The 16,964-nt window shown below is 42.3% G+C and overlaps 1 protein-coding gene and 1 pseudogene across 5 annotated transcripts in view; both read right to left on the bottom strand.

The window, feature by feature from the left end:
• Positions 1–13,081, bottom strand: part of Ptprz1 (protein tyrosine phosphatase, receptor type Z1) — a 182,619-nt gene extending 169,538 nt beyond the window's left edge. For 3 of the 5 annotated variants that reach the window (XM_087656159.1, XM_087656160.1, XM_087656161.1), the window contains exon 1: positions 12,702–13,081. In XM_087656159.1, coding sequence (XP_087512285.1) covers positions 12,702–12,759 — 58 coding nt within the window. In that variant the 5' untranslated portion in view covers positions 12,760–13,081. 5 annotated transcript variants of the gene reach the window in all.
• Positions 12,946–16,964, bottom strand: part of Ddx50-ps1 (DExD-box helicase 50, pseudogene 1) — a 92,568-nt pseudogene continuing 88,549 nt past the window's right edge.

The raw sequence follows: 16,964 nt of genomic DNA, 5'->3' as shown, positions 1-16,964 counted from the left end.
AGCACACTTTGCCAGCAGGAGACCTAACTGCCTCATAGGAGAAGGACTTAGCAGCTAAGCTCACAGTAGAGAAAGTAGGTAAGCATTTCATCTTTGCCTGCCTGAATGCCATCGTGTCTAATAAAATTTCAAAAGTTGAAAGAGATAAAGACACCCCCCTCCTGGTCTTCCAGTTTACGGGTGCTGCAGGATTTCAACTTTTCAATGTAGAAAATGAGGATGCTGAGAGAAACTGCTTCCAAGCAGTGAACCAGAAGGCTGTCTTGTAGGCATCTTGCCATGGGCAGAGAGGTTTGTATAAAATCCAGAAACCACGGAGGAGCACGCAAGCATTTTGTGTTTTGATTAATCCTGCCAAGAATCCTGAACAGTTAGAAAGTGCTGAAAGATTAGCAAGAAAATATCATGGAATCACTGTCAAGATGGCGGCTTCCCTGGGCACTTTATCTGGTGGAATAGATGGAGTCCAGATTGTACTGTGTCTTATAGGATTCAGGGCAGTGTGCCCTAGGCACTCGTGCCTAATTAAATGTGATTTCACTCTTTACAAAATCTATGTAGCAGACAGCATTGCTATCTATGTTCATACTTTTTCTAGAGAAGCCTAAAATTACAGGTTTCCTGGCCAACTGTCTAACATCGTAGCATACAGAGCTGACATTCGTGGCATAAGGGCAGCTCCCTCTGTCCACAGTTAGGCTTCATGATAGAACAGGTCTAACCTTACAAGTCATGTGATGTGGGACAGAATGTGCATGAAGAAGGTTTAACTTCTACATTTATTTGAATGTATTCTTAGCTACACAATTACTTTGAATGTGATGGGAGGAATACTGAAAAATAAACTCATTTCAGGGTACAGATGCAAAACTCGGTGAACTTTTGCTCAAGAACAGGAATATACAAGCTACATATGAAATTAATAATGTATGTTTTTTCTGTTTTTACTCTCCCTCCCTCCCTTCCTCCCTTCCTCCTTCCTTTTCCTTTGCTTTTGGTTTGTCCTTCTTGTTTGTTGTTTTTGAGACAAGGTCTTATGCTACAGCCTTGGCTGGAGTGGAACTTGCTATACAGACCACGCTGGTCTCAAATGCATAAACGTCTGCTGGCCACAGAAAAGACAGAGGGACGCAACAGAGGCTTATGTTATAAACTGAAACAGCAAACTGTCTCGTACAAAAGAGGGAAAGAGGGGCTGCTCACAAGCTCGCATGCCTTTTACGAAGTGTATTTACATCTTTTATTTTTACTTCTTCTTTTTCTGATGCCACCATATTACATTTTGTATCTGTAACCAGATTTACCCCTTAAAGATGGAAATACTGATTCAAGCCCAAGTGTGTTACTGAGCACACAGACTCCTCAGTGAGCTCTTGCTAAGTACCACATAGCTTCAATTCTCTAACTAGGCCCATCCCCTGAGGAGATGGCAGGATTGACTCAGGTCACAGGCAGCAATGGACATTCTGCTTTTTTTCTTCCTCTTAGGTCCAGGAACACTTCAGGGCCAGAACTATCAGAGCATGGCTAGAGAGATAGCTCAGGAGTTGACAGTACTTGCTGCTCTTTGAGAGGACCCAAGTTTGGATCCTAGCACCCACTTCAGGAAGCTCACAACTGGCTGTAACGCCATCCAGCTCCAGGAAATCTGATACCATCCTCTGGCTTCCACAGACATGGATATAAGAGGCATAATTTTCACACAGATACTCATGCATACATATAAATAAAAATAATAGACTGAAATCTTTAAAAGAAATCAAAGTGTGTGCTGGAATTAATCTGAATAGTTTTCATAAAAGATACCGTTTTAATACTTAAAGACTCTTCCAGAGTAACAAGAAACATACATATGTAATTATTCCTCTTCATAGGAACATGTATTTATAGATCTTCATTAATTTATGCATGACTACATATATCTATATAACCATATATTTATAACATGGTTGGATAACTGTAAATATATGACTATTATGTACTACTTTCCATTATGAAAGTCATCAAACAAAAACTGTCCACAACCAAACATATCTTATATACAGTCAATAATTTTTAATAGATTTTCACTTTGTAATCAAATCCTATATAGCACAATATACTATATTTTTAATTACTTATGGAAATGTGCACTTATATTTCAATTATCTATGGTAAAATAAACTTACATTTTGGTTTTGCTACTACTTTCTTCCTTTCCTAAGTTATAAGATTCTTCAGCTTACTATTTCATATATCATAAATATATCTTAAAGAGACATACAGTAAGTAATAAAATTTGATTGCATTGTTCAATAATGAACAATCACACGTCAACCTTGATGTGCAAGCGTGAAGTTTTGAGCTCGAATTTCCAGAAAGAATCTACATCAAAAGTCCGCATGATAACATGGTCTGCATCCCAGAGTTCCTTCCGCAAGAATAGGAGGCAGAAATGGAGAATTCCCAGCAGCTTGTGAGCCATACTGGATCATGCAGGAGCAAATAACAACAGCAGAAAGGATTCACTCACAATCAAGGTGGATGGAAATAAATGCTACCCCAGGTCCTAGGTTGTCCTCTGACCCTTTCCTGTGTGCCATGGCGAGCACAGACTACACACACAGCATTGCATGCTCCTCTCTTCTTCCCTCCCTCCCTTCCTCTCAAGAATAAACTTCAAAGCAAAACCAGGGAAGCACAGTCTATACATTGTTTTCTCCTACTCTGTCTTCAATGTGCAGCCCGCACTGTAAGCAGTTTCCAGAGAGACGAGTTTATGAGAGATGACTATGATATACGTCAGTTCATGTGAACTCATGGATAAGTATGAAAACTACTGTACCAGCAGCCTACTGGTTGCCCCACTACAGGAGTGTGTGTGTGCTCACCGTGGAAAGGACACACACGTGGGTGTTGGAAGTCCATAAGCTGAACTGTGTTGAGATGGGTGCTGCAGATGGACCTGACGCCATCGATCTGTTCGCATCCTTTCACCCCTAAAATGGTGTTTGCTTTGGTAAAGTTCTAACTATGATCTCCACAAGCAGCAGAGTCTGCTCAGATTGCTGCCCAAGTCACAAAGCTAATCAGTTTGGAGGGATGTCTCGCTTCAAGGCCCCAGGCTCATTTTAACCTTAGTTTTACTATTTAATCAATACATAAGCTCATGCTACGACCCTCTCTCTCTCTCCCCACTGTGTCTTTATCAGCAGCTCCTATAGAGCTGTGTCAGCGTGCTGTCTGCACATTTCCTTCTTGGCTATCTCTCTGATTCCCTCTGTTTCTTGCTACATCTTTACTTTCCCAGACCAGACACTCCCTCAAAGATCACGAATACCTTGTTTTCAGACAATGGCATCATATGCTATCAGATACACCGATTCTATTTAAGTCCAGTGAAGTGATATATGTGAAAGTGCTTGCTAGGCCTCAAAGTGGCTTGTGAGGATGCTATGGTCCTGTCACACACTGAACCACCAAGAAAATTCCACAGTAATGGCACTGAAGCAGCCTTACGTCCTGTCTCAATGTGTTTCAGTCACCCTCCTCTGATACGTGAGTTGTCCCATAATTCTATAGACCTGAGCAGGGGCAACGGGTCAGCGGGGAGCTTGCTGTAGAAGAGTAAGATCCCCAATATCGACATCAAAGTCTGGCGTGAGGGTGTATGCCTATAACCCCAGCGCTGAGAAGTAGGCAGGTGGAGGAGCTCTGTGACTTACTGACCAACTAAAATGGCAAGAACTAGGCTCAGTGAGAAACCCTGTCTCAAAACAGAAGGTAGAAAAGTGAGGTGAGAAAATATCCTAACATCAACCTCTGGCTCCCACATGTGTCCATGAAGGTGAACACAACCTCAAAGGGGACCAGGGGAGCATACTACATACAAATAACCCTCCCTACCCCCACACACCTCCCTCTCTGTCTTCTCCTCCTCTTCCCTCTCTCTTACATACACATAGAAATACAGTAGTAGTAAGAATATTTTTAAAGTCTAAATTTAAAATATATATGGATTTCTCAAGCAATTTTATTGTTCGAAATCCTGCGGTCACGCTCCATTGTGGTAGATAAATGTCAGTTCCAAACTTTTCAAGCAGCTGTGGGAAATCTTCCCTACTATTTGAGAATGTGTATTGCTATTCATCCACCCAAATCATTGTTTCTTTCCAAATACCACATTTTGATTCTCTTTTATGCTTCTGTGAATTCTTTGTTGGCCCTTATGCCTTTTTGCTCTCATAGTGACCCTGAAAGTTCATCCTTCTGCATGGTGTAAAAAGGGTTCTGTCTTCCTAGAGGTGGATTAGAACCATATATATATATATGATATATATACATATATCATATATATATATATACCCACACAATCCATCTGCAAAGTTTTCCATGCTAGAAAGCTCCTTTTATATATTGTGAAATTTAAATTAACCAGTATGAGTATGTAAATTTCATCTCTCTAGAGGAATCTTTATCTCAAAGAATATTCTTCGTCAAGACCCACTGCATCTGTTTGTGCTTATGTTATCATTACTGAGTATTAGTGTATTGAGGAAGGAATCTGACCATCCAGGTAAGCCCATTATTAGCTTTTAAGTGGAAGTTACTAGGGCTTTTCAAACACTGTAAAATGCAGATAGCCAAGACATGATAAATAATTGATATTTTATAAATGTTTTCATTTATAATTCATACAATGATAATTTTTAGAGACAACATAAAATAGATAAAATAGAAGAGGGATATAGCTAAATCTTGTATTAACTTAATGAATAGAAAACACTAACACTAACTAGTTCTACTGAATGATTCATAAAGAAGACAATACTGGTTACCACTAAGAATATGCATCATTGGCAAATGAAAAGATAATGGACTTGAATTATCAACTCCAAGTCTCTTGCCCTCCTAAGTCTGGCTTGCGGACTCTGAGGTCAATGCTTCAGTCCATACACCTCTTCTAGGGTTACTCTGAAACTGAAACTACCTTCAGAAGAGGAAAGAGGGCTGGGATATTTTCCAGGGCCTTTGTCCCTTGCAACTGGTTTTGTTTTAGCAAGCACATAACGTGCCAGTGTCTCGACCTGCAGAAAAACGAACTAAGATTAGTAGTATCATGAGGTTGGCCTAGATCTGTGGTTTTCGAGCCCTGACTGTGTCCTCCAGTCACCTGAAGTGTTTTAAGAAAACATCTATACTTCACTAAGGAACTCCGAAGCTACAGTGTGCTGAACTAGAAGTTGTTTGCATGTGTTGCTTAGCTCAGGGTACTGTAACAAAATACTTTAGGGTAGATGGGTAAAACAACAAGCATTTGTTTCTTGCAGTTTTGAAAACTAGAAAGTCCAATATCAAAGGGTCAAAAGATTTGATCCTGATGAAGGCTTCCTATGGCTTACAGATGGCTGGCTTCTTGCTATGCCTTTACAGGATGGAAAAAGATACTGCTCTTGTCTCTTCTCTCTAAGGTCATTAATTCCTTTTGTGAGAGCGTGGACCTCATGACCTATTTACTCACGAGAAATCTCATTTCCAAGTCCCACAGTCCTGATTGGGATTCAACATAGAATTTGGAGAGGAAGCACACAATCATACCTGGCAAGTCTAAAGTGTGGCCAAGATTAAAAACTCATGATTTCAGAGAAGGTCTGTCAACACTTTTGCAAGGAGACAAACATGAGACTAATGTCTTACCTGTTCCTCAACGCCATGCTGATGGCTCCTGTGGGTAGACCTTGATTTTAATCCAACTCTACATAACAGGCAACACCTTTACGTGTTCTATTCAAGAAAATGTGTAGATGAAAGTGTATGACAATTTAGTTGCAGAAATCAGATTTAATCAGGTGATGATGTGATTGAAAACCCTGAGAACATCGGGAAGGGTATTTGTAACTATCCACCCAGCATTTCAATGTATGTGATCAGAAATCACATAGGAACAATGATATCTGCTTTAAATGGTCACTTTTTTTTTCAAGGATTTTTTTCTATTTATTCCTATTCAAGATACTGAGTTAATGAGTTCCAGTAAAGGTCTAGTAGTAAGATCCATGCTTAGAGAAAGAGAGAGAGGGGGTGGGGGGAAACAAGTCTCCAAGAATGAAAACCTACCTGAAGCCTAGTCACTCTTATAAACACTTTAACCCAATTCCTTCCTTCCAACGCATGAGCGAATTGTTCTTTCCAAAAATATAAAGAACATTATTTCCAAGGAAACTTATAAAATGCATGCCTTATGAAGATTCGCACGAAATGACTCACTCTTATTGAATCAAACCAGCAAGTTCACATCAACCAAGACCCTGAATAATTGAGTTTACTTTAACATCTGAGCAAATATCAGAAGAAATAAAGGACAATGAGGCCTATTTTTAACATACAGGAATTTTGAGTAGAAGCATCTGTTGACCTATCCTTTTAAGATTATGCTAACTACCAAGCCCTCCAAATTATATTAGCAAAGGAAAAATATGTTTGCTAATGACATCAAATACCATCAATTTCCTCCCTAGCCAACTCTTCATCAATATGTGGGAAAAAATGTGCCAAGTGTATTTGATTATTTAAATCCATGCTCAAAGGAAGTAAAGATTAAAGAAGAAATGCCATCAAAATGAAAAAGAAGTAAAGAGGGAGGGGAATATTGAGAAGAATATCAGAAAAATATCATAAAATCATAAATTTCATAAAATATCATGAAAGATCAGATCTCCTTAACTTCTCCTTTAGAACCATGTGACAACATCTCCCCTGTTCCAAATTCCACCCAACTGAATTTAGCTCCATTAAAAAAAAAAGAAGCATACTCAACACAGGCTATGTGTAGGGCTAAGCTATGCCCTATAATTCATCTCCAGGATTAATAAGAAACTGAAAGAAGAACTGTTAAAATCATATGTCTTGAGATGTCACTATACTTCCTGTCCACATTTCTATTATTTTGTTTTCGAAAGTATCTTGGGCCACCAACCTTTCCCTAACCCTAACCCTAACCAACACTAATCCTCTTTATGATTTATCCAATATCATGGTTTGGGTTGATAGAAAGTAAGATTCTTATGCATAAGATACTTTTTAAAAAATTCCTGACCATTCTTCATCCCCTTGTCCTCCTCTCAGTAACACATGAACGCGCACGCGCGCGCGCGCACACACACACACACACACACACACACACACACACACACACACTCACCCTGAACCCTGGAACACAGCCAGGCTCACTCATATCAACTCATTCACAATTAAATGCTCACTTCTGGCTACCCTGGCCACTGTCCATGCACTATTAAGCACAGGTGCTTTACTTTCTATGTACATATAGTGTCTGGATCTAGGTAATCTTTAAAGGACATCTGAGAGAATCATGGAAAATTGGGCTCTGGTGCCAGAACAGGCATTAATGATGAACAGGTCAAGATGATGCTGACCAAAGTGTTGACCTAGAAGAGAATCAAGACAGAAATCAGCTGATCATAAACATAAAGGTAACACGGCCTTGAGTATTAAGGGCTAACTAAATATGTCCTCTAGGTGCCCCGTCTAAGAAGCTAATGATGAACACAACACCGTCTTGAGAAGCTGCTCCAGTTGGGAAGGCAGGCAGACTATATAAAAATAGAGGACGTAGTAAAAAAAAAAAGATTCTGAAGAACGTAGTGTGAGAACAGATCACTCACACGTAAACCACCCGTTGTGAATTCCAATTTATGAGGAAATGGACATTTAAGTTTCTTTAGCTGTTATGCATAACCATCATCATGTCTCAGGTTGTTTGTCCAGTTGACATAATGCAGCCCAGAAATAGTCACTATGAATCAACAATTCAAATAATGCTAATGACTTTAGAATTCCTTTCTAGTTGAGTCGATAACTTCTCAAGAGGCCAAAACCATGATTTTGTTTATTATTGTCTTCAAACAGTGCTTTTCCGTGGCTATTCTTTATATGTGTGTTCAGGTACACACATGCACATGTGTGTGCACATATATAGAGGTCAAAGGATAACCTCAGGGGTCATTCCTTTGAGCTCTCACTTCCTTTTGAGACAGGGTCTTTCATGGCCTAGAGCTTTGTGTAGTAGGCCAGGGTGTTTGTTCAGTAGGCTCTAGGGTTAGGCTCCATCTCTCATCTCAACCATCACTAGGATTACAACCACAAACCAGCACATGTAGCTTTTATATGGACTCTGAGGATCCAAATTGGGGTCCTCACATTTACGAGGTAAGCCTTTTGACATCTGCACGATCATCTCCCAATCAGTAGATTGAGAAGACTATCAGAAAAATATCATAATGAAAGACCAAATCACCTTAATTTCTCCTTTAGAGCCATGTGACAATATCTCCCCTGTCCCAGGTCAGATACATACATATATGTATATTACTTAAATAGTAGAATGTATTTATACATACTTATATTACTTGTATATTTGAGACTTAACACATTTAATGCATTCACAGACTGTTCTTCTCAACTGGTTGTCAATATAGAGTCTGAGAAGTGAGAACTAGCATTTGGGGAATGTATTTATTGATGCTGTTGCTGTATTGAGACAGTTTCATACCCCTTGGTAGAAAAGGTTACCTAACCAGGGTGGTCTTGAACTTAGAGCAACCCTCCAGCCTCAGCCTATCAGGTGGTGGGATTCATGCGTCACTCAAAAATGAGATCTCTTAAAGGTCTTCAGTATGGGTTGACTCAGAACAGGTGGGTAGGGGGCACATGTGTCAGGTCTCTGTGCTTAGCACTGTTGGGATCTTAGTATGCAGCCGACGACAGTGAAGGAAGATAGACAGTAGTATATGGAGGCTGCCTTCTTTGTGTGATCTACGGCTTTGTTACTATTTTCAAGATTGCATTGAGGCAATTGTCATTGTTACCTAAAATGATAGACTGTCCTTAAATAAAAAAAAAGGCTATATGGGAACATATGAGAAAAGTCACTGAGTACATTTTCAAGACAGCAAACAGGACTGAAATTCTGCATTTCCTCCTGGGAAGTAAGCCTGCAAATTCTCAACAGGAAAAGCTATCCTCCAGAGGGAACACAGAAAATGTCACCAAGGTGTGACTTGGAAGGTAGAGGCAGGGAGAACAGGAGTTCAAGATCATCCTTGGCTACAGTAGTTTTAAAGGCCTGCCTGATTCGTAAGACCCTGTCCAAAACAAAACGAATAAACAAAAAAGTCAAAAGACAAACTGCAGAAAACAAGGTCTCTGACTTGGAAGAGAAAAAGATCTCCGAGGCTGTGTGATGCTAGAAAAGTCATGTTAGTTCTGTGTGCCTGTTTCCTCATCTGTGATGAGGAAAGAAATGGGAAGATGGATGCTACCATCATGGGGATGGCACTGGGTGAATGCTGGAGCTGTTGGCAGGTAGATCTAGAGCACAAACTTCATGTCCACAAAGTCTTTTCCTAACGTGCTGACGGCTTGGCTGATGGTCCCTAACATACTGGAGGCTTGACTGACAGAGCCATTTCAAAAAATAAAAAAAGGTTAGCAAACAAGCACTCAAATTGAGCTCCCAAGACAGATCTTCTCAGAGCTTCCTGAAGTTTGAGGGCTGGGGAAACAGCTTGTACTTCCAGGAAAAAAAAATAAGTCTTTTACCAGAAGCAAAATTGTCACAACATACACTTTTAAGCAAGATCCCTCATTTCTCTTATAGACGTGCAAGTAGAAATGAATTTACTGATGAAGTGATCTCTCCTACAAACTCCCCCTTTGAGAACAGTCTTGCTGTGCAGAGAAACGGAGATCCCAAGTGCAGAAAGGTATTCTCATGCAAGCCAAACATAATAAATTTCCTGAATGGGGACCAGTTATTATTTGGGGGAAGCAGGAGTGTTTCGTGTTCGAGGTATGAGTTGCTATAGAGGACAAATGGAGTCAGAACTGAAAAGACCCCTGGAACCACACCCAGAGTGACTGACGTCATAATCGCTGCAGGGGCCATAGGGATAATCCATTTTTAATGTGGCCCCACATTAAAATGTGTCAGGCAGGTCTCACAGCAATGAGATCTGACAAGGTTTAGAATGAGGTACATTACCTGTTTGACAAGAGTGTGTGTGTGTGCCTTGACGCAGCTCTAGAAGATCTTGCTTACTTCTAGATCTCAAGGTCTCACGAGTGAAAAACCCCTTGGTTCCCCCCCATAATTCACAATCTTACCTTCTTATGGGAAACTACCCTGATTACAGAGGTGTGTGTGTAATTGTAAACAATAAGTACCTTGGCGAATTCTCAAACATTCCTGGATAATGGTGAGCAGGGTGGTCTAATTATGTCAGAATAGCCACCTGTACCACCACCTCAGCCAGTCCTCAGACCTTTGATTGAGCACCTCTAACGGGTGGCATGGGACCTGGAAGGCTCCAAAGACACTGAAGATGAGAAATAATTACATCCACGAACACTGATGTCTATATGGGGGGTGGCATTATAAAGGGGAGGCTGAATTTTTCATTCATAGATAATGTGCCTCACATTCCACAATATGCCACCCCCAAGGTCAATATTTCCATCTAATTTGCCAATGTCTCTAGGACAGCTTGTTGATAGCAACGTAAAGGGGGCTGGTTTAAAATGGTGAAGGATACGACGTATGCATCACATAGTAGTAGTAGTAGTAGTAGTAGTAGTAGGAGGAGGAGGAGGAGGAGGAGGAGGAGGAGGAGGTGGAGGAGAGAGAGAGAGAGAGAGAGAGAGAGAGAGAGAGAGAGAGAGAGAGAACACTAAAGCATATTTCACTTCGAATAGACAGGCTTAGATTTAAATGCTATTGCATAAGCTTATAACAGTCGAACAGTGCACTCGGTTCCTTCCCCGTATGTTTTATATCTTCAAAGGCATGTGTCCAACCAGCCAAAATGTATGCAGCCCTAAGCAGGCTACAAATAATGCCTTACTATGGGAAAATAAAAAGCAACTTTGCAAATACGTGATTTGCATATAGTGGGATCTGTCTCAGTCATAAAAACGGACGAGGGCTGATACATGCTAAGACATGAGTAAACCCTGAAAACATTCTGCTAAGTGAATGAAGCCAGGCAAAATCCCGCAGCAGGTTTCCTGACTCTGTTCAGATGAAATGCCCAGAGCAGGCCGACCAATAGACACAGAACCTGAGCAAGAAACCTCAGTTATCGTGCAAGGAGGGCTGATTACATGCTCTGGGGTCAGAGGTCGGCGATGGCAGACAACTCTGTGACTGTAGTAAACACCGATGAACATCATGCTTCGAACAGATAAATTGTGTGGCCACTGATGTTTTTCCTCAATTAAAGCCATTCCTAATGTAGTCTTGGGCTTTGCAGAGTAATACTTTGCTTCCCTAATTCTGTGAGATCTCCTTAAAAGATAATTTTAAGTAGCAAGAGGACCTGGCTTTGTTGCTAAAATGTCTGTGACTGCAATGAGGAAATGTCAGTTCAACAGGTGTGGATTGGAAGAGTGTTTCCAATGAAGCAGACTCAACAATCAACTTCAAGTCTCCCCAATCCTGGAAGGTCAGGGGCTCCAGCCGCTGAGTGGCTACCTGCAAGGCTTCGACCAAGTCAGCCTTGAGCATTTTCACCAAGCCTTAGGGATTGAAGTTAGGTGAATACACGGAGTGAATCACGGGCATCATCACCATAGTGATCTACACAATTCTTTTTTTTTTTTTTTTGCATCAGTCAGAACTAGAAATGATTTGTGTTTGCAAAGGTTACGGTGCTAAGAGGAGCACCACCCATTGGGTTGGAAATGCATATTTAATGTATCCCTTATTATAAATAATCTAAAATTTAAAAGTAGGGTTTTAGAACTGATAGGAGCTAAACAGTTATACTCACAGATCGAGGTACATATTCTAATTTTTAGGTTAATGGCTCCATTTGAAAGGGGCTTTCAATAATTAAAATAACGGAACAAAACAACAAGAAACAAAAGACACGTTTTCCTTTTTTTCCCTTTTGGAAACCTAAATCTGCATGCCCATCCCATGTAAATATTCACAGTGCTGACTGCAGAGTGCAATCTCTATTTAATATGTGTATAGTTCGGAAGGCTGCGAGAAGGCGCTGTGTACCGTAAGCCCATCACCTGCAGCTCTTCTCTCTGGAAGCTGGGGCACAATGCTCACAGAGATTTGACTGGAACTTTTTTGCAAGTGACTGTCTGGACTTGAACGTGACTAAATTGAAAGTACTAGAAAAGTCAGGTTGGTGCTTGTTCAGCTCAGTGCCTCTCAGGTGCGTATTCGTAATTCAAGTCAGACACGTGTGCCTTCCGTTCAAGTCCACAGTCCTGGCAACGTAAAAATGAACGCTTAGGTCGCAGCCCCTCGCCACCGCTGTATTGTATTTCAAGTCACTGACTCATCCTCTTATGTAGGTCTACAAAGGCTATTCCCACAGTTTGCAACATGGAGAAGAGCGCGCGCGCGCGCGAGAGAGAGAGAGAGAGAGAGAGAGAGAGAGAGAGGACTCTGACTGGGTGACCTCCGGTGTCCAGGTGTCCTGACCACACGAGTCTCAGTAGGGGGACTTAGCAGGTGGTGGCGGCTCAGTTGAGGGGGTGGGGGAGCAGTCCGCGGAGGTGACATCGAGAGGTTCAGAGTAACTTCCTGGGGTGCTGCCGACAATTCTGAATCCACCCCCCCACCCAAAGCCGCGTCCCAGAGACTGAGCCCCGCGCGGCCGCCCCACCGAGGTCCTATCACTTACCCAGGCGACACACGCACAGTAGCTGAACGCACGCGAGGAAGCTCTGCAGGATTCGCATCTCCAGCCGGGTCCGCGGCCCCTCGCCAGCCGCAGGGGTACAGCTTAGGGTGCAGAGAGTGGGAACACCGAGACAGGGGACGCCGGTGACTGGCCAGGGTCTAGGTGGACGTGTGATCGAGGGAGAGAGAGAGAGAGAGAGAGAGAGAGAGAGAGAGAGAGAGAGAGAGAGAGAGAGAGAGACAGACTATAGAGCTAGGTGACGCGTGGGCGCGGGGACCGAGCCCGGGCCAAGCGCGGGGCTTTGGGCGGGACGCTGTCCCCTGCCTGAGCGGGCTGCAGCGGCCAGGATCTGAGCGCTGGCAGCACAGCGGCGCGGGATTGCGGGGACGCGCTCCGGGCTGGGCACGCGCAGCGCGCGGGGGCCGGGGTCGCGCAGCGGCAGAAGAGGGGCGTGGCGGAGCCCAGCCTGTCCCAGCCCCACGCCCCTCCCCCGCCCGGGGCTGGAGGTGGAGTGGAACCCGCTGGGGCTTAGAATCTTCGCGGAGAAAAAGGTCTCTTCATTAAGGCTCCTTCATCCCCCTAGGAAAACACAAGAGCAGGCTGGGTCCCCATTGTCCCGCACAGCTTGGGGCTGACCTTTTGGCTTCACCCCTGGGAAAGTCTTTTTTTCTTTTGTTTCTTGTCGTCTCTGCAGTTACCAAGCAGATCCTATCAGGAAGGGGTGAAGGGAGCCTGGGTAAACTGAGCTTCCCCCAACCCCTTTCCATTTCCCTAGTAAGTAAAGTAGTTCCAGCCCCCATTACCATCAGGGTAGTTAAGTCCAATCATTTCCAGCCCTGTTGTGACCATTCGGTCCTGGCTGACCCTTCATTAGACCCCAATCATTCTGCCATGCTGTGCACAGCTGTGAGGAACTCGCAACACTGCCCTGGTCCTGCTGGACAGAACTCCCCAAGTGTCTCTTTGCACAGGGTCCTCCTGCAGGAAGATTTTTTTAATTGCTTGATTGAAGGGTACATAAAATAAACATAATACACACCTTGTGCTTCCGCAGAGCTGAGCATGCCTTTCTCTCCTTAGGAGCCTGTTTCTATGGAGGTGTTTGTTTGCTGTGTAGGGCTGTGAGTGCTATAACCTGAACTCCTGGCTTGGCGACGGGGTAGGGAGTTTTAATAGGTATTCCTGAAATATTTGTTAAATTATGTTGAGGTCCACGTGAAACAAGTTAACTGGTGGTGATGTCAGCCAATAGCCTAAACATATTCGCGAGATTTTCATATACATGATGTGGTTTAGTTATTGGTCCATTTTACACTGGTAAGAGATTCTATTCGTAACCTTTCAGGAGTCACATTCAAAGGCACAGAAAACCAAGTTCTGGAATTATCCCCAGTACTCAGTTTGATGTCGGGATCTGTACAGCATGTACTCTTGTGTTCTGTTATTGTCTCAAAGCCAGTGCTGTAGCTTTATAAAATTCAAAGGATGCTTAATGCATACAAATTGGAATTCCAAGTCCGTTTCAGCTGTGACTCCCAGTTCTCACAGAATTCCCACTGCCTCTGAACACTGGGCTCAATGTACATGGCTAATGATGCAGCTTGCTATCGATTTGTGGATGGTGAATGCACTGTAGTCCTGAAAGAAGAGATCTCGACGCTGGAGTATTTGTTTAGGAACGCATATATATCAGTATAAGAAGTTGACCCTTGATCCTGTTCTTCCCATGCATAGAAATAGAAATGCCCCGAGGATTATAACAGAGATTGAGAGTTTCCATAAGAGAAAAGAATTTCTGGTCATTTTTACTAACATAACAACAGGTGTGTATGTCCACTGGAAATGCACCCAGAGTTCAGAAAGAAAAAAAAAGTATTTATTGAATGTGAGCCGGAGTGAACAGGGACATTTTCTTAGAGATGCGCAAAAAGGACAGTTGGAGAATCCGATTATCAAACAGGCTAGAGACCAAACTGAAAGTCATTGAAGCCACATGCATATTGAAGGCACTGCGATTTCCAGCAGATAGAGAATGCTCAAACTACGGCAAGCATTGATTTCCTTGTGAAGAAGCTTGTTAGCTGAAATGCTGAGCCTTCTCACTTGGAACGCCTAGGGAACCACAGAAGGAACTTCAACTGCTTGGTGTCTGCTAGGTACATGCGAGATGGCTCAGTGGATAAAGACACTAGCCCCACAAAGAAGTGACTTTCATAGGTCGCCCTCTTTCTATTCAAATGCTGTGGCATGCATCCCTCCCAAATAAATAAATAAATAAATAAATAAATAAATAAATAAATAAATAAATGTAAAATTAAAGTAGAGTAGAAGCTAAGTTCGCGCGGGGACAACATATGTAGTATAGTGCATCTCAATTATCAAGTGTTGTCCACTAGCCCGGGAGAATAGTCCAGGAATAAGAACGACTGTTAGCCTTTCATTAGCTGGCATTAGAGTTGATTAACCAAATGAGGCCCCAGTAGAAGCTAAAGGTTCTCACGAAGAGCAAATATGTACATCTATGATCCCTGATAACTCCATTCTCATAGTTGAGAATATGGTCAGTCACCTGTGAAGGCACGAAAGACAGCACTGGGGTTTGTAGGGGAAACAGAATGTCAACTAATTCTCAGAGTGACAGCAAGGAGAAGTTGAACTGGAGGAGCAGCTGCTGTGGCTCTGATCATTCTGTGGAGGGGTGATGAAGAGGAAGGTTGAAATCCTTGAAAAGCAGGCCACTGAGGCAGCTCAGTGGGAGGAGAAGACATCGAATGAGCATCAGGAACCTACTGTCTCATTTCACAAATTCTGACAAGTATCATCTGACTGGTGTACATTAGCTGTTGCGAGTTCATTGCGAGGCATACAATCACATGGCGTCAGGTTAGGCATCATGGCACACGTCTTTAAAACCAGCACCTAGGAAGCAGAGATAGGCTGATTTCTGAGTGTTCGAGACCAGCCTGGTGTACATAGTGACTTCCAAGACAGCTGGGGCCACATAAAGGTATTCTGTCTCAGAAACACACACACACACACACACACACACACACACACACACACACACACACACCATATGCCTCATATAGAGTCTGAATATATGTTGATGTATGCATATATGTATATATATGCACAATGCCTATATGAAATATATACATACAAACATACATACATTTGATCAGAAATAGACACAGAATAAAGATTCATTTGATCATTGTTTATATATAATCCTAGAGGATGCTGGGTAATCCAAAGCCCTGGAAGCATCATCATCATCACTCTTAGATGTTTAACCTACCACTGAATGTTGAAACAAAAGAAGGAATCATGTCATCTGATCTTATCAGATTAAGGATTATTTCTGCAAGGAAATAAGGTTTACTTGGTTGAAGATGGCCAAATATTTCTGAACTCAGAATCTAATAGGGAGGAAAGAGTTTTGAGTGAATCGCGTGGTCACTGGACACCCCTCCCCATTAAACATCAGCCACTGTTGAGGAGGGAATGTCACCATCCCTATCACAGACTGATAGTCTAAGAGAAGACGATGGCTGTCACTAGAAGACAATCTTGCATGCAACTGGTAATTAAGTGGATGAGACTCAGCTAAATTCAAATATTAACGATGAATAATTTTACAATGTAAAGTAATCTTAGTGCACTACAATGTACTAAATTTAATGAGGTACTTTAGTATGATGAAGCATTTTTCACTATGAAAGGATCATTAGGATACCTCAGCTGAATATTTGTGACATATTTATAGTTATTAGGGACCATTTGTATGAAATTCAAACTTAAGAAAATGCTTCGCATTTTCTCTACAGAATCTTGAAAACTCTGTCTTGATATGTTTGTGAGTTGCTGGATGTTAAGGTTGGTCGTTCACAGTTAAGAAATAGCCATGTTCAGAAGGAACACCCATTCAGAGCCTGCTCCACATGTGGCCCATACATATACAGCCACCCAATTAGACAAGATGGATGAAGCAAAGAAGTGCAGCCAACAGGAACCGGATGTAGATCTCTCCTAAGAGACACAGCCAGAATACAGCAAATACATAGGCAAATGCCACCAACAAACCACTGAACTGAGAACGGGACCCCATTGAAGGAATCAGAAAAGGACTGGAGGAGCTTGAAGGGGCTCGAGACCCCATATAAACAACAAGGCCAAGCAACCAGAGCTTTCAGGGACTAAGCCACTACCCAAAGACTATACATGGACTGACCCTGGGCTCCAACCTCATAGGTAGCAATGAAT

The sequence above is a fragment of the Rattus norvegicus genome, chromosome 4, assembly GCF_021556685.1.
Source record: "Rattus norvegicus strain SHRSP/BbbUtx chromosome 4, alternate assembly SHRSP_T2T, whole genome shotgun sequence".
NCBI classification, from domain to species: Eukaryota; Metazoa; Chordata; class Mammalia; order Rodentia; family Muridae; genus Rattus; species Rattus norvegicus.
Note: the sequence above shows the minus strand (reverse complement) of the source record. Positions and strands in the feature narration are given on the sequence as shown.